This window comes from Ochotona princeps, chromosome 10 (assembly GCF_030435755.1).
Source record: "Ochotona princeps isolate mOchPri1 chromosome 10, mOchPri1.hap1, whole genome shotgun sequence".
In the NCBI taxonomy this organism is placed as follows: domain Eukaryota; kingdom Metazoa; phylum Chordata; class Mammalia; order Lagomorpha; family Ochotonidae; genus Ochotona; species Ochotona princeps.
The window spans coordinates 762433-782612 of NC_080841.1; the positions used below are offsets into that span (position 1 = coordinate 762433).

Below are 20180 nucleotides of genomic sequence, written 5' to 3' on the forward strand. Positions count from 1 at the left end.
CCCACAGCAGGTGGGAGGACGCCGCCTAGCAGGTGTATGCTCACATTACCCTGTTGGTCATCTGTGATCCGCTGGTTCGTGGAGCTCTGCTGCCACTGGCCACAGGACACTGGCACACAGCAGAGGGCGGGAGCCAGGAGGGTACCACTGCCTCCTGCCGTCCACTGCCTGCTCCCAGGGGCCGGGCAGGGAGTTTTCACAAAGGCATCGCCCTTCTCGGGTATGTGTTTGCCCGGGGCTTCTGGGAGCAGTGCCTGGGGTAGGGGCATCCACAGAAGGAAGCCAGGACAGGTCAGTCCCCAAACTGAAGGAAGGTGGTGGAGTCTGACGCTGGCACACAGCCTCCATCCACGTGGGACGAGCCCAGGGACCCTGCCAGGGGTTCCCCACGGCCCACCCCTTCCTTCCACGGGGTCTGACTCAGAGTCAAGGCCCAGCCGTCCGGCCCCGCAGGGCGTGTCCTCGGAGCCTCGGGTGGAGGCAGGCCTGCAGCTGGGGTGGCGTGCCCCAGGGTGCCTGGCTTCCTACTAGGAGCTCTTCTGCCCTCCTCAGACTGCTGGGCTCCCCGGGGGCCATCCCCCAGGCATGAGCAGGTGGGGGACAGTCTTTTCCTGTAGTTTTCCAGCTATAAAGTAAAGGTCAAATCTGAAGGGTGTGACATGATATGATACTTTTTCATTAATGTGGATTTAATTCGGTGAGATCCTGACTGGGCCCCCCCTCCTGGGGGGCCCTGAGAGGAAGACTGGGCTTCTGTCCCCACCAGCACCCTCACCCTGGTGGCGCTGCCAGCTGCAGGGCATCTGTGGACCTGCCCTGGCCTGCAGGTGCCCAGTGAGCACACATGTGTGCCCAAGTCGCCCATGGCTGGGTCAGGGTCCTGAAGACACTGTAGGGAAACAGCAGGCAGGCTGGGAGGCGATGGTGAGGTGTCAGCCTGCAGGGGCCTTGGTGGGCCGTGGGGCTCGGGGTGGCGGCCATGGGCAAAGGGAGAACAGGCTGTTGGCGTCAAGGGCCCCGGCTGGCAACCAGGGCATCTGTTAGTAGGTGGCTGAGGAGGTGTGAGAATGAAGTGGAACGGGACTGGACTCCGACAGAAATGCTGCCAGCTCTCCTGAGGTTCCGACACGGGCACCATGCAAGGGAGGGGTGGCCAGGCCTGGACAGAGCTGGCCTGGAGCTCGCCCCTTCCCATCTCATGGGCACCGTAGCTGGCAGTGGTAGGCTCTGTCCCGTGGACACCTACGGGCTCCCCCATCTTAGCACACCCCCTTGTTGGCTCTCCCCAGTGTGGGGTTCCTGTGGGAGCTCTGGGAGGCTGGGCGCTGCTCAGTGACCGGGATGAGGCTTGAGGACTAGGGAGGTGTTTATCCTGTCCTCTTCCTGTTTGCACAGCCGTGGGAAAGTCCGTTTTCTGGCTGGTGAAACACAAATGAGATTGTCTCTGTGCTGTTGGCCACATGCAGCTCCGCCCCACGGTCACGGGCACAGAGGCGTCCCAGCTTTGTGCGCCCATGTATCTGTGTTGAGCCCTGTCTGCACACGGCATTGGGGGCTGGCGTGCACTGAACCCCGTGTTTGTGCTCCAGTTTAAACAAGCTCTCACCGTGTTTAGCTCCAGGAATGAACTAAACACAAGCATGGCTGCACAGGCCCACCCAGGCAGGCCAACCCCCAGTCCAGCCTTCGGCCAAAAGTGACCTAAGAGCCAGGAGATTCCTATACAAATAAACAAGTGTGAACCCCCTGAGCAGCCGGCTCTCCAGGTACTGCTGTGGACACCCCTGGTCACTACCGAGGGTCAGTGCAGCGGTGCCGCCCCCAGCTCTGCGCCCGGACACGCCAGGTGGCGCTGGACCCAGCCCCTCACCCAGCACCACGTCCACTTTGTGACCTAGACTCCCTGCCTCGGTCAGCAGCTCACATGCCAGACAGCATTTCAAGTGTTTGATTTTCACAAATTTACCTTTATTTCAGGAAGTACTAATTTTCCATTATGGAGCCAAAGTTCACCAACACTGGGTTATGCAGAATAGCCAGGTCTGAGACCAGACATTTTGAGCCGAGAGAACTTAGGCACAATCGACAGATTCGCTGACTTTCCATCCCACCCCCTGCCGCCCCGGGAGCACTGGGGGTGGCCACAAGCGTGGTCCAAGGCTGTGTCCCCAGCGGCAGTCGCCTGCAAAAAGGGATGACTCCGACAGCTCCCGGAACCTTCTAGACCCACGCAAAGGAACCCCAGAGCACAGCCTTGCTGATGACCCTGACGGAGATGTTGTCCTGGTACAACTCTTCCGGCAACAAAAGCTTCCCCAGGCCCCACTGCAGCCACAGCTGCGCTACTGCAGCCACAGCTACAGTGGACCCGCGGGCTTGTGCCCACAGAGCACCCTTCGCTGAGCATCAGGGCAGCCTGGCAGAGGCAGGGGGTCACTGGGGCTGCTCACTTCCTGACAACCCACGATGCTGGAGCAGAGGCCAGGGAGCACGGGCAGGGCTGCTGGCTGGGGTCCCGAGTGCAGGGACTTTCCTCCCTGGCCACACAGTCAGGAGGGAACAGAAGGCAGGCCGTGCTCCCTGGATGTGCAGTGTGGCCGCTGTGTCAGCTGGCAGCGGACCCTGGGCGGTCAGAGGAGAAAGGTGCCCCCAGCCAGGCTGTGCTGGCCCTGGCTGCGGCCAGCAGAAGGAAGCTCCACTTCTGCGGGGCAGCCAGCCCAGGGGCTGGCACGTGGGCCCCAGGCTGGCTCGGCCCAGGCCCGTTACCCCGTCGTGTCCCGAGCTCGCCTCACCCTGGCCTCCCATCTGCCTTTGGCGCCACAACTCACATCCGCTGTGCCCGAGGCCAGCAGCGCCACAGCATGGCCCAGCGAGGTAAGCCAGCACAGGCACGAGGGGTCTGCGTGGGCAGTGTGTACTGTCAACAGGCTGCCGACCTCCAGGTGCCCGGCTCCCTGCAATCCTGCCACCTTGCACCCTGCCTCACGCCTAGACCAAGGCTTCTCCGTCATTCCCTCCGACTATGGCGTCACCCCAGGGCTCCTGGGACTTGCAGAGTGTGCACCCAGGTTCCCTCAGCACCCAGTGTGAGGGGAGGGAGGAAGCTTTGCCCCGGACACCAGCACAACCTCTGTAGATGGCCAGGCCAGCCTGCATGTGGAGGCATGGGGGAGCAAGAACAATGAGTCACATGGTCAGTGCCCCGGGGAGTGGCACAGCCCATGAGGTGCACAGCTGGCAGAGGCCAGGGCAGCGGCGTCCTCACCTGGCTCTGTGCTCACTGGGCCAGCTTGGGCCACCCATCCACGGGTTCTGATCCCATACCTTCAGAAGAGGGCGGGCCATTCCACCCTGTTATGGAGCCTGGAGGTCACTCCCAGGATACACGAGGCCATGACCCCAGGGGCTGCTCGGCTGGCCTCCTGGTGATGCCAGTTCCTCCGAGACTCCTCTGGCCCGGCAGTCCGCCTTCCTCTGTGGCCCCGGGGGTGCTGGGTTCTGGTAGGAAGGGGTCAGCCCCACACAGGGCCTCGTCACTGGCCCGGGCAGCCTCAGCTGCAGCTGCTGGTCACGAGCTGAGAGCCACCGTGCTTCCTGGGGGTTGCCTGCATCCCGTTCCGGACCCTGCCCCAGGAGCAGACCAGACCCGATGCGCAGAGGTCTCCAGGGTGGAGGGTCAGCCCAGCCCCGTGGCTCTTTCGGGACACGAGGATGTGTCTGCCTTGGCCCCAAGGCTTCGGTGCTGCTCCAAAGGTGTCCGCAGCCACACGCGTGGGCCAGCAAACCCACCAGGACAGGGGTTGGGCTGGCTCTGTGGGCCCACACACCTCCAGCACAGGACACGGGCCCCTGAGACTGGGCGCACAGATCTGAACTCTGAGGACACCTCACCTTCCTGGGTGTGCTCCCAGGATTCAGAACACGCCATGGCCACTGCTGTGCTGTGTTGGGGCTGCGTGGCACACATGGATGTGTGTAATGCACGTGCTGTGTGGTCCGTGTGTGTGTGGTATGTGTGTAGTATGTCCGGCACATGTGTGATCCATGTGCCTCAGGTACTGCATGTGCTGTGTATGTGGCCATGTGTACATGTGGTATGTCCAGCACGTGTGTGTGGTACATGTGTAGCAGGTCCAGCTTGTTTGTGGTCTGCACGTGTGGCTGTGGGCAGCCCAGCTCCCTCCTGAGTGCAGTGCTGGCTCAGCATCCACTGAGAGCTCGTCACTCCCGAGAGGGCAGCGAGACCACAGACAGAACCATGGGCGCTGACTTCATCCAAGTTCTGAGAGAAGTAAACCAAGGACAATCAATGAATAGAAAGAAAATGAAAATAGCCCTTTGTGGCAAAGGGCATGCTGGGAAGGCGGGAGCCTGTACCGCCTCCCCAGAGCATGCTGGGAGTACGGGTGCCAGAACCGCTTCCCCAGAGCATGCTGGGAAGATGGGCTCACAGCCACCACCCCAGAGCATGCTGGGAGGATGGGCTCATAGCCACCATCCCAAAGCATGCTGGGAGAATGGGCACAGAGCCGCCTCCCCAGGGCATGCTGGGAGACGGATCCCAGTGCAACTCCAAGCCCACACCTTCTCCGGCTCCTGCCCTGCCCCCACCCCCACCCCTACCCAAGGCCACATGGACCAGGAGAGTCACAGTTCTCTCAGGCCCCCAGGTTTGGGGGTCCTGTCCAGACTAGATGGAGAAGCAGACAGCAGGGGAGGAACGGGGCCTGGTGGGAGTGGGAGTGGCCAGTGGGGCACGGGCGGCGCTAGCCGGAAGCGTTGATGTATAGCTGGCTCTTGAGGATGTAGTCGATGACCGGCTGGGACAGGTAGTCCACCACATGGCCATCCCCATGCTGCAGGGCCAGCCTGCGGGAGAGACAGTGGTCAGGCGGGCTCTTAGTTTCATAGATTTTTTCTACAATGTTTCTATTCTCGGTTTATTTCTATTCTGACTTCTTCCTTCTGCCTCTGATGGTGTTGGGTCTGTTCCTTTTCTGTCCCCTGAAGGCCGCCGTGAGGCTGAGGCTCTTTAGGGGTGCAGGCATTTGCTGCTCTACCTGCCCCTTAGCTACGCTCCAGCCATGCTGTGTGCTGGTCTCGGTGGCGACTCTGCTGCCTTCCCCTCCCGCAGGGTCCCCCCACTGCTCCCGCACCCTCTGTTCTGGCCGTGGCCTGGCTACTTCTTGTCCCTCTCACAGGAAGGTGTCAGGCACATCAGGCTCCAAGGAGCTAGCTAAAAATCCAAGGAAAAATCCCTCGCCTTCTAGACGCTCCCTGGGGGGTTGTGGCAGCCTCGGGCCTCCTCAGCCCCCGACAGGCACAAAGGAGTCACCTTCCATCTGCCTCCCTCACCCTGGCCCATGACAGTCCCATCACTTTCCAGAACCCAGAGTGGCCTGGCCTGGCCCTTCCCACAGGCCCAGGGGGACGCTCCACGCCCAGTTCTCTGGATGTCACAGAGGGGAACTGGCTGCCCAGACCTGGACGGCTAAGCCTGTGCCTTTTGCATGGCACACCCCGCCCCCCAGCATGGCAGGTGCACCTGCCGACAGCCAGTGGGTACATAAGGTCCTGGGTGTGGGCTCAGTGTCCTGCTGCCCACCCCAGATGCCCAGGGAACGCACCTGCTCTTGGTAGAACTGACCGCGGACATGGGATGGTTCACGTCGTCCTTCACCACCAGGATGTTGTTCTGTGGAGAGAGCATGTGGCCAGGCCTGCCCGCCTGCGGGTCCAGGGCTGACCCAAGGGAGCCGTGGGCGTGGGGCTGAGGGGGACTCACTCTGTATTTGCGGAGGATGGAGGAGTGATTCATGATCCGGTCGGTGTCGGCTGCGTCTCGTGGTACCACCACTATCCCAAAGTCCCCCACAATCACCTCCATCTGAAGAAACATTGTGGGTGGGAAAAAGCACACAGCTGTCTGTGACCCAAGGTCCTCTCCAGCCACAGCGGGGGGCTTCCACGAGCTCCCCAGCTCCTCCAGCAGCGAGCCTCAGGCCTAAGGCAGCACGCGAGCTCCTGCAGTGAGAGGACTGTACAGGCACACACATGCGTCATCTGTCGGCTGCCAGAGACTTGAGCCCAAGGGTTCCTGCTGCTTTATGGGGCTCTCCCCTGGGGGACTCCCGCTGGGGGCTCGGACCCCCCAGCCAGAAAGCCCTCCTCAGTCCCCTGCTGGACAGGAAAGGAACTGGAAGGTTGGCTGATCAAGTGACTACTGTAAGCAGAGAGGTCCCTGCCTGCCCAGGAGGGGATAGGGAGGTGACAAGGACGACCAGGTCACCTCTGGGGTTGGCCCTGGACAGCAGCATGGTGAAAGAATGAGAAATGAAACCTTCTCTTTACTTGAAAAAAAAATTACTTTCTGTTTCTTTTTCCTGGTTCAAATGCAATGCAAGCTTGGAAAATCCCAAAATATAAGTGAGATCAGTTGTGGCTGCACGACCCAAGCCAGTACTGCCGACTGTCGTGCAATTCTGTGCGGCGTCTTCCTCCTTGTGAGCAGCAGGGCCCCAGAGGAGGGTCCCGGAACAGCAGGGTTCCCCGAGCAGCATGGTCCCAGAGCAGCAGGGTGCCCCCAAGAGCAGCATGGCCCCAGAGGAGGGACCCTGGAGCAGCAAGGTTCCTGGAGCAGCAGGGCCCCAGAGGAGGGTCGCAGAGCAGCAGGGTTCCCCGAGCAGCAGGGCCCCAGAGGAGGGTCCCGGAGCAGCAGGGTTCCCCGAGCAGCAGGGCCCCAGAGGAGGGTTCCGGGAACAGCAGAGTTGCCCAGCAGGCATCATGGCCTCCCTGTAATAGTTTTCACTCGGTGCTGTGTCTGAGTACAAGCACAGAGCAGACACAGGGTGGGCTGTGCCTGCATGGGCAATTCCCTGGCCAGGCCTGCCAATCATGGTCTCCAGATGGGGGAGGGAGGTGGGAGCCTGCTTCTAAGTTGGAACACGGGGCCTAGAATCCTCACCAAGCAGTGCCACAAACACACACAGACACTGTGACCCCTCCCAGTCTGTCACAGGCACTGATGGGAGCAGGGGCGGTGGCGGCATGTGTGTGTACGTGTGTGTACACGCATGGCTTGTTTCCTTCCCTGCAGCCAGAGCTGGTGCTGAGGAAGCTGTGAACAGCACCCCATGGGGTCATGCTGTGGCCAGACAGAGCTGCAGCAGCACGCGGCCCTGGGCGGCCCTGGGGCCAGGTGAGCGGCTCAGGCCTTCCAGCTTGCCTGATTCGGCCACAGAAGGGCTGTCCAGCTCAGAGCCAGCAGGGCCCCTGCACCCAAAGGACCACGACGTGAGGACCCCAGGGCACACAAAGGGCAGGCAGAGAGGGCCTTAGCCTGGTTGCAGACAGCATCAGAAAGATGGGTTCACCAGGCCGCTGTCCTCCCCTGCCATGTCAGGAAAGCAATAGGTCAATCTTCAAAAACACATCTTCCTCCAAAGCAAAGAGAAGTCGGTGGAGTGACAGGTGACTGCCGTGGTGCTCTTCCTGTGCAGGCCCCTCGAGACCTCCCCGACCTCTGCTACTCAGGAGTCACGGTGCGGTGGGGCCCTCAGCAGGGAGTGGGACCACGGACCCTGGTGACCACACACTGCGCACACGCGAGAAGCCGTGTTCATGCGACACTACGCACACACGAGGAGCCATGTTCACTCCCACGCTCGGTCCACAGCATAGCTGCCTTCTGCCATCCTCGCCTGCACCCACACGGGGAGCTGGCAGATGCAGGGACACGGCCGCACGCCTGGGTGGTGCGGCCGGCTGGTGCACTGTGCCAGAGGCCCGTGGAGAGCGTCCTTCCTCAGGAACTCTGTTTCAAACACACTCGTTCCAGGGACGTGGAAAGGTTTTGGCTTAAAAGCTTTGGCCAGCAGGAGCCTTGATAGGACGCTTGCCTCAGCCCAGAGCAGATGACTGTGCACTCCTGCAGTTAGCGAAACATGCAGGCCAGGCTGCCCCGGGAGATAAAGAATCTTCAAACCGCTGCTCCACTCCCCAGTGGCCTCATCGGCCAGGCGTGAGTTGGGCAGCAGCTAGATGCTTCTCCTGGGTCTCCCCTGGGGGTGCAAGGACTGATTCCCTGCTGCCTCCCCAGGTCACAGGCACAGGGAGCTGCGGGGGAAGCAGGGAAGCCAGGACACAGCACCCTAATCCTGGACACAGGACTGCAATGTTGGAGTCCCGGGAGTCTCCACAAGCAAAAAGGCTGTGAGATGCTCCACTCCAACGCTGCCACCTCCTCTGCTGCCCGCCACGGCTCCATGCCGAGAGCGTGCTAGCCCTACCTGGCACGTAACTGGTGGCTTCCTGGTGCAGGTGGAGCACCAGAGAGCCCTCCTGATCCCAGGGAACCCTGCGCCCACCAGCATCCGCACCAGCACCCTGTGCCCACATGCCCTGCATCCTGCGCCTACAATCCCTGCACCCTGTGCCCACACACCTGCACCTTGTGCCCACACCAGCACCAGTACCCTGTGCCCACACGCCCTGCATCCTGTGCCTACAATCCCTGCACCCTGTGCCCACATGCACCACACTGGCTAGAAGGCATGGCATGGTGGGCTCACCAGCCCTACAGGGCGCTCCTGGAGGACATCACCCCCATTTCCCTGCCAGCTGGAAGCAGTTCACACAGAACCCCCTGGCATGTGCTGAATTCCCATGGATTTCATCAGGGAGGGGGTGAGGGGGAGGCCTCCTAATCCCTGGGGGAGGGGGAGGGTCCACAGGCTTCCGGGGCCTAATCAAACCTGCTTAGCCCCAACAACCCAGTGTTTGTCTTTGCTGGGCTCTGGAGTGCCTGGTGCCCCAGGCTCTTCCTCTGTTTATTTTCTTTGGTTGTTTTCCCACGGCTGATGGGGGCAGGAAGCTGTTCTTCCCGCCAGACGGTGTGCAGTGTGGCCAGCCTGTGGAATGCCGGTGGAGATAAAAGCCAAAGCCAGAACAGCAACTCCTCCCTGACACTTTCGCTCGTTGAATTTTAACCGAGGGCGGGCAGCAGGCTGTTACTAACCGCCCACAGCCTCGCTTCCCCTCCCCTGCACTGCTCTGCTTCCCTCTGCACCCGTCCACTCCGGGATCAAAGCCCACGCAGCCCCCTCCCCCAGGGCCTGCTCCAGCCAGTGCCAGGCGGCTCCGGCCTGCCCACCTTATCTAGATCACGGGGCTTTGTGAGGTCCTGCCCCGCCACTCGGCAGTCACCCGCCTGGACAAGCTACCCAGGAGGCAGCAGGAGCAGATGGGGCCTGCCGGAGGACACAGCGACCACACTGCTGGTGTGTGAAGCTGAACCCCAAGATGGAAAAGCAGGCTCAGCCTCCTGTCAGCTCCCACGCCCCGCCTCCGTCCGGCTCCCTCACCCCGGCCTCTGTGTACTCTCCCACCCCAGCCTCTGTCCGGCTCCCTGGGCCCAGCCCCGGCTGTCCCCCCTCAGGAGTCCATGGCCTGTAGGAGGGACCTGGCTAGCCTCATAGGGCTCTGACCACCCAGCTTTTCCATGACGTGAGGCCCTTGATGAGTGTGTTGGCCTGGGGGGCTTGGGGAAGATGCCAGGTCCAGGCACAATGCCCCTGTACCCACACGGGACCCCCAGACCAGCGCAGCCCACTGGCCACATCAACTCCCTAGAAAGCCCAGCACCCCCAGCCAATCAGAGGAAGGTCCAAGTTCCAGGAACATGAGCCCAGCATGCCCCCTGTGCTCCCATGTCAGTCGGGGTGGACCTTCACCCCGCTCTTCAGGGAGCTTGGGAGTCCAGCGAGAGCTGCCGGCCCCATGCCCTGCACTGCCCTGCTCACCTCCCTCCCTCCACGAGCTGCGCCAGGGCCTGGCCTTCTGCCCATTGGGGGTGGACCCAGTTGGTGGCCTCCCACCAGTGGGAGGTGTCAGCCAGTCCCCTGAGGGCCCCAAGGGCACCCGCACCCCAGATCTCCCAGCTCTGCCTGAGCAGCACTCACAGGGCTGGGAGCTCAAAGTCTGCCTGCACACGGCCCTAGTGGGCCCAAGTGCCCACCAGTGACCACAGAGGGTGCCTGGGATCTGGGATTGCAGGTCTGCTGTGGCCCGCACACAGGGTCTGCTTTGTGTCCTGCTGGAATGCAGGCCTGGGTGTGTCCCTGGTGTGCCGCGGCAGTTAGGGCTGCGGGTGGCTGCCATTTCTGCTCTGGAATCCAAGGGAAGTAGACAACCAGTGGGGCGTCACATGGGGCGTGTGGCTACTGTCCCCGTAGGGCCACCAAGCTCCTGGACGTGTTTCTGAGGCCACAGCAGGACACATGGAAGCTTCAGGCTCTCCCAGGAGGGAGTCTGTGCCTGCCAGGCCCAGACTGGGCAGGCATCCAGCTGGTCTCACTCAGGGCAATCACTCAGTGGTCAGCCAAGGTCACTCAGTGTGTGGGGTGGGGAGAGTGGAGCGTGGCTGTGGAGATGAAGTGGTGGGGGGCAGGGCAGAACCCAGGCATGGCTCACCCCAGGACACTGTAGACAGCAGTGCTGGCTGAGGGAATAAGCTGGGTCCACCGGGGACCCAGCATCCCCCAAGAAGCTGGGGTCAGTTCTCTAACCCGTGAACCAATCTCTAGCTGCCAGCAGCCCCCTTGCCCACCCCGACCCTACCCCAAACCCACGGTACAGAGGACAGCAGGCCCCACATCAAGGGCACGGAGTTGAGTGGCAGGACTGAGAGCGGGGCCTGGTCTCACACCTGGAACACACAATGCCCGGTGTGCCACACATGGGTTCGGCCATGGGCTCCTGGCGTGGCGCCTGGTCCTCCCTCATCCAAGGGGCCTTAGGGTTTCTGTGCGCGGTAGTGGGCTGGCTCTGTTTGGCCAGAGCCCTCCTGCTGCCTCTGGGGCCGGGGCAGGGAGAGAGTGCTGGAATTCCCACTATCCCAGACAGGACACATGCAGGCTCCCTGCTGGCTAGGCGTGCAGGGCACTGGCCTTCCCGGGTGGCCCAGGATGGCGGGAGGGCCTTGTGAGGAGCGAGTCAAACATCCCACCTTGGACCTGGTGCAACTTCCTGTGTCCCCTCCCCACCAATGACATGTCATCTCAGCTCATACCTGAGAATCCCACTCCCAGATCTCTCATGGCCACTCCCCTAGTCCCCACCCACCTACCTGTGGCTCAGACAATCCCAGGCCCCAGGCCCTGGGCCACCGCACAGCCCCCACAGCCCCCACAGCCCCTCCCTTCCCTTCTCTGGCTGTCCCCCGTCCTCCTCCACACTGCCCCCTTCCCCTGCCCTGGCAGCCCCCCTCCTGCCATCATGTCCCTTCCTGTCCCCTGGTCCCCGCTCTGATCCTGCCCCATTGGGATAAAGGACCTCCTAATGTCCCATCGTGTCTGGGATTTGGGCTCACGGTAAACTAATCATGGAGAGAGGACTTGGCTGCAGGGATTAGCTGCGTGTGACACTGTAAGAACTTTAGCAACTGTAAGTGTGTTTAAAACCTAACAGGCCTCGGGCCCGACGGCGTGGCCTACGGCTAAAGTCCTCGCCTTGGGAGCCCCGGGATCCCATATGGGCGCCGGTTCTAATCCCGGCAGCTCCACTTCCCATCCAGCTCCCTGCCTGTGGCCTGGGAAGGCAGTCGAGGATGGCCCAATGCATTGGGACCCTGCACCAGCGTGGGAGACCTGGAGGAGGTTTCTGGTTCCCGGCATCGGATCGGCACGCATCGGCCCGTTGCGGCTCACTTGGGGAGTGAATCATCAGATGGAAGATCTTCCTCCCTGTCCGTTCTCTTCTCTGTATATCTGACTTTGTAATAAAATAAATAAATCTTAAAAAAAAAAAAAAAACAAACCTAACAGGCCTCACGGGTTAAGAGCTGTGAGCTCACAGCTCATCCAGCCCGCCTGTGGACGAGCGTGCGTGTGGCCTTGGTCAGGCACCTGCCTCAGCAGCCAAGGGCAGCTGACCTCCACTGACCTCTGCCGCATCCTGTCAGGAAAACCAGTAGCAAGTGGTTTCTCCGACCCTGCCTGAACCAGCCGACCTGCGCTTGGGGTCTGCGTCTGAGGACAACAGCAGCCACTGAACGGTGGGCGGAGGAGGTTAGCAGTGTGGCTGGCGGGGCTGTGAGGCCCCCTGCTGAGCAGGTATCAGGCCCCAGGGAGTGCCCCACGCCCGCCCTGCTCGCTGGCCTGGGCTTCCTGCTCTGGTGAAGGCCATGGTCCTGGCCGTGTCCCTCCCGAGCCTCTACATGGCGGCCGAAAGGGCCGGGCCGAGCGTTGGAGCACAGGCTGGCCTGCGTTCCTTCCGCTTACACAACTCCGGTGGCTCGGGCAGCTACGCACACCCAGAGCTGGTGCCCCAGCAGCAACAGCAGGTGGGACCCTCTGTTGTGCCACCCAGCAGCTGGACACGTCCTCGAGTGTGGCTGTCACACCGACCCTCCTGCTTCCCTCAGCCTATTTCACAGCATATTTGTCCCAAGGGTGTTGGAGGAGGGACTAGATCTGGGCCTGACCTGCAGGAAATCAGCGGCCATCAGGGCAAGCCCCAAGAGCCCCCAGGCTGTCTCACCCCAGCCAGGGCTTGCACCGCCTGCCCTCCCCAAGCTCAGGTGTCAGCACGAACATCCTGTAGGCAGCAGAGCCCCAGGGGGATGGAGGGCTGCGCTGTGCTGCCCAGCCAGAGCTCAGAGTCTCAAATCACCACTGTGGGGCCTCAGTGCACATGCACAGGGCCGTGGGCCAGGAGCCCGCGCAGCCTGGACCACCCGACAGAGGAACCGCAGCGGGAGGAGGAACGGCCGTGAGAGGACTGGCTGCGGAAGACTTGTAGTCAGCCGGCAGCAAAGGCGCCCACGGAGCTTCCCAGGGCACCTCTCCATCCAGGACACCCCTAGAAGGACCCTGCAGAGGGAGTCGAGGGGGCACAGAGCCCAGTGGCCCCAGCAGTGAAGGTCCCCCCTCCCAGGCCCTCAGCAGCACCTGCACCCGGTGCCCCTCTTTATGGGACTGGCCAAGAAGCGCACCTCTGTTCACAGTGAAGGACACGTGGGGTCCAGACCGGGCACGTCACATAGGGCAGTGGGAGGCTCGTCTGCCTGAGGGCCCCAAGGGCACTCCCACCCCACTGTGGGGGAGGGCAGACCAGAGGATAAACGAAGGCCACCACACATGGCCACATCCGGCCCGTGTCCCTGCCTGTGTCCCCTACCCATGTCCCCATCCTATGGCCCCGTCCTGTGTCCCCTACCCGTGTCCCCATCCTATGGCCCCGTCCTGTGTCCCCTGCCCCTGTCCCCATCCTGTGTCCCCAGCCCGTGCCCCTGTCTCATGTCCCGGAGTCCCTCCTACTCACATCCGCTTCGTTCCAGAGCCCAGGGATACAGAAGGACTCTAGCAGGTCGCTCCCACACAGCAGCAGGATCCGCAGCTCTGTGGGCAGAAAGTACTGGCGTGTGCGGAGACCTGGGCATCTAGGCCATGGCCCCCAGTCCAACCCACCCTGTGCCCCACAGCATGGGACACAAAGTGAGTCCTGTCCTATTCCAACCGGGCCCCTACAGGGAGCCCCTCCTCTCAGTGGGTCTGCAGGTTTGGGGTCTCAGCCACCACCAGGGCCCACATGGCCGGGAGCGGACCCTGAGAATGTAGAAGCCTGAGGGGGCATGGCAGGAGCCCGGGCACGGCAGGAACCCCGGCAAGCTGGCCCTGTGCCTGCCACCTGCTGCGGCTCTCACTGCCCCACAGCACTCCCAATGAGGCATAACACAGACAGAACTGAGCAACAAGAAGTTAGGACCTGGGACTTCAGCCCCCCGTGCAGGGGAGCCCTCCCTGCCAGGGACTCCTGGGCGGATGTGGCCCATTCTGGTCGCCCTGGGCCTCCCAGCAGGAGGACTCAGCTGTCAGGCATCGCGTATGAACCATGAGATGGACCTGTGCCAGGCTCGCCAGCAGCCCTGTGACCGTGCCCACCACACGCCCCCACACCCCAGCAGAGCCCAAGGCCAGCTCAGGGCCAGGTCTACAGCCAGTGAACTCAGCCAACCAACCCACAGGAGCCTCTGGAAGGTGCTGAGGCAGATGGTTGGCAGCCCCTGGCCCCGACCTCACCCCCGCCCCTGTGGACGGCTGGAATCCCAGGCACTCAGCATTCCTGCCCACCCCCACCAGCCCAGAAGGATCCTTTATGGGCCTGGCATGGGCACGCTCAGGCATGCGGCGTGGGTGTGGCAGACCACACGGGCCCCAGGCCTTCCCGCACCCTGCGGCCACTCCTGCCATGCGGGACGCCAGGAACGGCCTGGCCACTCAGGGGAGCCCCAGGTGTGGAAGTAAACCAGGTGGTGCCCAGGAGCCCAGCAGGGCTGTGCCAGGGCCCTGCTATCCTCGGCCCCACCGAGTGCCCCTGGGCAGCTGCGTCTGGAGGACCTGCTCCCTTGCACAGTTCCACGCCCGGCGGGGGACCAGGAAGCCGCCAAGGCCCTGGTCAGCCGCGCCCAGGCAGAAAGGCCCCTGTGTGGCCACAGGAGGGCACCAGAGCCCTCCCCCAGTGTCTGGGGTCCTAGACACTGACACAGCTTTTCCTTCTTGGCAAATGGACAGATGGGCTGTGCGAGGGCCACGTGATGCAGGGTGCAGGGCGGAGCCAGCAGCCTCCTTCCCTGAGCCACCTGACCAGGGCTGCCTCTACCCACACTCCTGCACTTGCCATGGGCTGCTCCCCTGGGCTCGCTCAGACCCCTGCAGCTGGCCCACGAGGCCCCCAGTGCACAGGAACCTGCAGGGTCTCCTGGGAGAACCAGGCACACAGGCAGGGGTGCTGTTCCCCTGGGGTCAGGCGCCCACTCCAGCGCCACTCCCACCCTTGGTCCCCACTTCCACCTCTCTCCCATGCTGAGCCAAGGAACCCTCTGTCTGATTTGTCTCTTGGATCTCTCACACTGGAGCACCCCAGTCCCACAGCACTCTCATGTGGAGTCAGGGTTGGGTTTACCTGGGGCTGCAGACCCAGCTCCCAGCTCCCCACTTTCTCTAGGCCAGGGCCGAGGGAGGGGAAGCTCCACCGCTCTCTGGGGCTCAAGGTCGCCCCATGCTCAGCAGGAGCCACAGGGTAGGGACAGAGCTCCCCCAAATCCCCACCCTCTGCCCAGTCTCCATCCCGGCAGAGCCTGCAGGCCCGGCCCTGCCAAGCCCCGCCCATCCACCAAGCCCCGCCTCCTGATCAAGCCCCGCCTCAGGCACCAAGCCCTGCCCCAGCCCCGCCTCCCGGACAAGCCCCGCCTCCCAACCAGGCCCCACCCGGCCCCGCCTCCCTACCGAGCCCCGCCTCCTGGTCAAGCTCCTGGTCAGGCCTGGCCCCGCCTCCCGGCCAGGCCCCGCCCCGGCCCCGCCCGCCTGGTCCACTCACCGATTTCCTCGTACCGCATCACGGTGCCCAGGTTGGCATTCTCATCTGTGGAGACAAGGGGACACGGGCACTTCAGCCTGCCTGGCCGACGGCTGGGGTGGGGCCTCGGGCACGTCCCCGGGGGCAGGTGTCCGTCCCTGGCGCGTTCACACAGCCCAGAGGGGCTGCACACAGGAGAGGGTCCTAGCACCCAGGGCTCCCCAGCCAGGGGCACTGACTTAAAGAACCAGCGCAACCAGGCCAGCTGGGAGGGTGTGGGGCAGGGCCCAGGCAGGGCACCCGGCACAGGGGTCAGCAGGGGGAGCCCTGCCCAGGCTGGGTGAGGGCAGGGGTCTGACCTCACTGTGGCTGAGCCCCGGGGAGCCTGCAGGACAGGCAGGGCTGGGCCCCGTGGCTGGGGCGGCCTCCCTCCGGGGCCACACCTGTGCATGATGACCCTGTGGGTGCCCCTGCTCTCCCCAGTCCCACCCTGCACCAGGCCATCTGCACCTCCACTGCCACCCAACACCGGGCTCACTCCTCACAGCCCCACAGCCCGAGGTCAGGACCGGGCAGGTGACAGGTCCAATGCTGGAGGCTGCTTCCTGGCTCACAGCAGACACTGCCCCTCTAGGCCCCACATGGTAGAGGCTGGGGACCCTCTGGGTCATGCTCCTGAGGGCCCAGCCCTGCCCCCCACCCCAGGGGCTCTGTGGCATGGGGTCCCCTCTCTGTGCCCAGCACTGCCCCCACCCCAGGGGCTCCATGGCATGCGGTCCCCTCCCTGTGCCCAGCACTGCCCCCGGGGGCTCCACGGAGTGGCCTCTCTAACCCTCCCTGTGCCCAGCACTGCCCCCACCCCAGAGGCTCCATGGCATGGGGTCCCCTCTCTGTGCCCAGCACTGCCCCCACCCTAGGGGCTCCATGGCATGGCCCCTCCTCTCATCCGCGGTGTCTGGGCAGGCCGGGAGGGCAGGCACTGGTCCTTACCCACGAAGGTGAAGCGCTCTACAGGCGGGCGCACGCAGCAGATCCGGCCGAGGCTCTCGCCCACCTTGCCCAGGATCTTGGCTGTGGGAGAGGACAAGGCGGGAAGGACCCTCAGAGCTTGCCCAGGCACGACATGGAGCCACAGTGGCAGTCTGTGACCTGGTCCCATGGGCTGCAGCACGGAGTGATCAGACACCACAGAAGCACCAAGACCCCCGAGACAGTGGCCACAGACCGACGGCGTCCTCCACCCCTCCCTCGGGCTGGGTGAGATGGGGGCCCCAGCGTGGCTGGCCAACTGTCTCCTTAGTATGAGCGTCTTGGCCCCAGGGTGTCCTGGGCCACCCTTGTATGCTTCCTCCGTGGGTCAGGGGACAGCCTGGGCATGGCTCGCACTGGAGGCGGCTGGCCCAAGTCTGGCCTTGGGTGCCCACACGGGCATGTGCAGTCTGGCCCTGGGTGCCCACCCGGGCGTGTGCAGTCTGGCCTTGGGTGCCCACACGGGCGTGTGCAGCCTGAGGCTTGGCCTCTGGGGCTGTGCCCTGCTTATGCTACACATGGTGACCCAGTGGCAGACTGCCATCCTTTGCGTTCATCATAGACTCAATCTGCAGCAAACCTTTGTTGGGGGTGCCAACCCACGCCCCTGCCAGCCCCACTTGGTGGCCTCTGGGGCAGTTTGGTACAAGCTCAGTAAGCCCCAAGGGCAGTGCTACCCGGGGCCTACCTGCCGTGGGCTTGGTGGGCACATTGCCGTTCTGGTAGCTGGGCGGGGGTGTCTCCTGCTGCGGCTGCCCGATCACTGGCGTCATGGAGGGTGTGTTGACATTGGACAGGATGCAGCCGGTCACCCGCTGGGCAAGAGAAGAGCCGCGTTAGTGTCCCTACCGGTGACCCTGGACGTGTCCTCCTGTGACCGTCAGTGAGGCTGCTGGAACAGAGGGGAGCCTTGCAATGGGCTCCATGCAGCCGCCTGGCTGCCCAGGGTACCCTGTGGCACGTGTGGGAGGCCGGGGCTACACAGCAGCTCTGCCTTGCCCTCCCCAGGTCCCAGCAATTGGGCCAGCAGGGCAGGCGGACACCAAGTGTCTGGCACCTAACATGGTGGCAGCCACAAGGGCGATGAGGCTGTGAGCTCACACACATGAGGCACCATCTCACCCGCCTGGAACAGTGCTGTGCTGCCAGCTGGAATGGAGCCCGGCATGTGGGTGCCCTGGGTCCCTGCAGTCCCACCTTAGGCCCCGCTCAAGCCCACAAAAGTTCTCCCTTGGTCATTCATTGAGTTCCTCGGGTTTCCAGCGACTGGTGCACCTGTCGCCCTGCTGACGAACGAGCACCAGGCACCAGCTGCCCGGGGCTCACAGGAAAGTGCTGGGAGTGAGGGTGCTGCTTCCAGGGCCTGTCCCCACTCACTCCTCTGCCTGCCCTCTTCTCTCTCCCAGCCACAGGCCCTGAGAGGGCAGCCGAGGACGAGGGCCGAGGGTACCAAACTTCAGGCGCTCACGGCTCTTCCTGCAGCTGGCAGAGACCAGCCTGTGTCCCCGCCCCTCTGGCCCGGCCCCCTCACCTTCATGAGGTCGCGATGGTGTTGTAGCACACTGCAGGTCGTCTGCCAAGTGTCCTGGTAGCACTCCCAGGGGTCCACCCTAGCAGCAGAGAGACCCCTCAGCGCCACCAGCCCCACAGGCCCCTCCCTGCAGCCCCCACATGGGGCCTCAGCAGTGGGAATGCATTGGCATGCACCCTTCAGGGCCAGCCCCAGCCTCCACACCTCCCCCTGTGGGGCTCCAGAACCCCTCATTGCCTGTTCCCCACCCCGGGGCACAGAGCACCACAGCCAAGCTCCCTCAGCTTTCCTTGGCCTCAATTCTGGGTGTTTCACTTATCTAACCCGTGAGTGGGGCTTTCTCTCAGCCCCACAGGACTGGGATGGAACCCGCCTTGGAGGGGTCACCCCCAGCTCGCTGTGGCCAGCACCCTGTGGGCTGAGGGTCAGTGTGGAAGGCCAGTGCCCTGCAGAGGAGGCTGCGTGGGTGAGCCCAGCCCCACCATGCACAGTTCACGGCTGGCCAACCAGCCTGCTGAACTGGGCTGTCCCCACCCACCCTGGGACACACACACCAGCGGCTCTCACTAACCAGCCCTGAGCCCACTGCTCCCTGCCGTGACGCACAGCAGACGGGCGACACCTGACCCTGCTGGAGGACCCCCCAGGCCACCCGGGGCAGCCAGAGTGGACAGGGGCTTGCTCCCGAACCTGCTGAGTCCATCACAGCAGGGCGGCCCCTCCCCAGTGCCTGCCCCCGGGCCCTCTTCTGGGGGTGAGCTGTGACATTCAGGGCTCCGTCCTACATGAGCTGGTCACAGACAAAACCACTTTCTCTCCACTCCACCCTCTCCCGGGAGACCAGAGGCTGGGCTGGGCACCTGTTCCTCACACAGAGACAGCCCCTCCCCGCAGCTCATAGTAACCCCTGGGGGCCACTCGTTTGGAGGGGGTGGGGATGGAGACAGAGGCCCACGTAGTACCCTGTGGCTAGGGCCCTGGGGAGATCTGTTCCCACAGCCACAGGCTGCGAGTCAGCAGGACTCCCAGAAGCAGGGGCAGCAGCAGCAGCCATTTGGGATGAGACTGGGAAACATTTTGGATTTTCCTGCAGTGACTCGGAGGCCAAAGAAAACAAAACCCCAAACTTCCCTGTGGGTTTCACTGGCCTGTGGCTTGGCTCGAAATGAGGCCCCTGCAGGGCACCCTGGCTGGTTGCCCAGCACTGCCCAGGCCCCTAGCCCTACCTGATCCAGTCGGAGTTCTGCACAGCCAGCTGACACATGACCAGGCGGTGCCGGCTCGACACGAGGCCCTGGAAGTGACAGCAAAGCTCAGACGCTGTTTCACCAACAGCCCAGGAAAGGCCTCCCCAGGCTGCTGGGGCCTGGCCCACTCCCTGGAGCGGTTTCCCACGGACGCTGAGTCCTGAGGTGCCAGCTCTCCCGGAAGCTCAGCAGAGGCGCAGTGGTGCATGGTCATGGGGGGAGGGGTTGGACTCACCAGCCCAGGGTGAGCGGGTGGGTGGGGCACAGGCGGGCAAGGGACAGGCCAGGGGCACAGGGTGGGGCTTGGGGACGGGGGGACTCACCAGTCCAGGTGGGTGGACGAGAGCACAGGTGGGTGAGGGCACAGGGCTGGGGCACAGGCCAGGGACACAGGATGTGCTTATGGGGTGGGCAAGTGAGGGCGTGGGGTGAGGTCGGCACCCACCTGTTTGCCATAGGAGTCGTGCACGGGGGAGACAATACCGCCGATGACAATGAACCTGCCAGTCTTGTGCAAATAGTCCCGGGCTCGCTCTAGCAAGGAGAAAGGCAAGGCATGGATGAGCGTAGCAGCCACAGCCAGCAGGTGCACTCCCTCAGGCAGCCACAGCCAGCACCGGCCGCCCCATTTCCCAGCCAGCTGTGCGGAAAGTGCCCAGCAGAACCATCCAGAATGCCAGGGTTAATGTAGTTCTGAAGGCCCCTGGGCATCTGGTCAGCAGCCCTGGGACCTCCAGCTCCGAGCTCACCTCCACAGGCACCTGTGAGAACCCCAGTGTGAACGATGAGCTTGGCAAAGGCCTCAAGGGGCCGAGGCTTTGACAAAGCTAAGTAAGTCTTTGCTTGTGGAACCCCACAGCACTACAGGTTCAAGTCCCAGCTGTTCCATTTCCAATTCAGCTCCCTGCTAATCCACCAGGAAAGCAGCAGAGGATGGTCAAGGGCTTGGGCTCCTGCGCTCACGCGAGAGACCTGAATGGAGCTCCAGGCTCCTGGTCTCAGCCTGGCCCAGTCTCCTG

General features: G+C 63.4%; 1 protein-coding gene across 1 annotated transcript in view; it reads right to left on the reverse strand.

The window, feature by feature from the left end:
• Positions 1-4616: 4616 nt before the first annotated feature.
• The window catches only part of NMNAT2 (nicotinamide nucleotide adenylyltransferase 2), a 47544-nt gene continuing 31980 nt past the window's right edge, over positions 4617-20180 (reverse strand). The window contains exons 2-11 of the mRNA XM_004578832.2: positions 19607-19695; positions 19141-19208; positions 17915-17993; positions 17072-17198; positions 16345-16425; positions 15376-15420; positions 13321-13397; positions 5786-5887; positions 5628-5695; positions 4617-4869 (exon numbers count right to left, since the gene is read on the reverse strand). Coding sequence (XP_004578889.1) covers positions 4767-4869; positions 5628-5695; positions 5786-5887; positions 13321-13397; positions 15376-15420; positions 16345-16425; positions 17072-17198; positions 17915-17993; positions 19141-19208; positions 19607-19695 — 839 coding nt within the window. The 3' untranslated portion in view covers positions 4617-4766. The remainder of the gene's footprint in view (positions 4870-5627; positions 5696-5785; positions 5888-13320; positions 13398-15375; positions 15421-16344; positions 16426-17071; positions 17199-17914; positions 17994-19140; positions 19209-19606; positions 19696-20180) is intronic.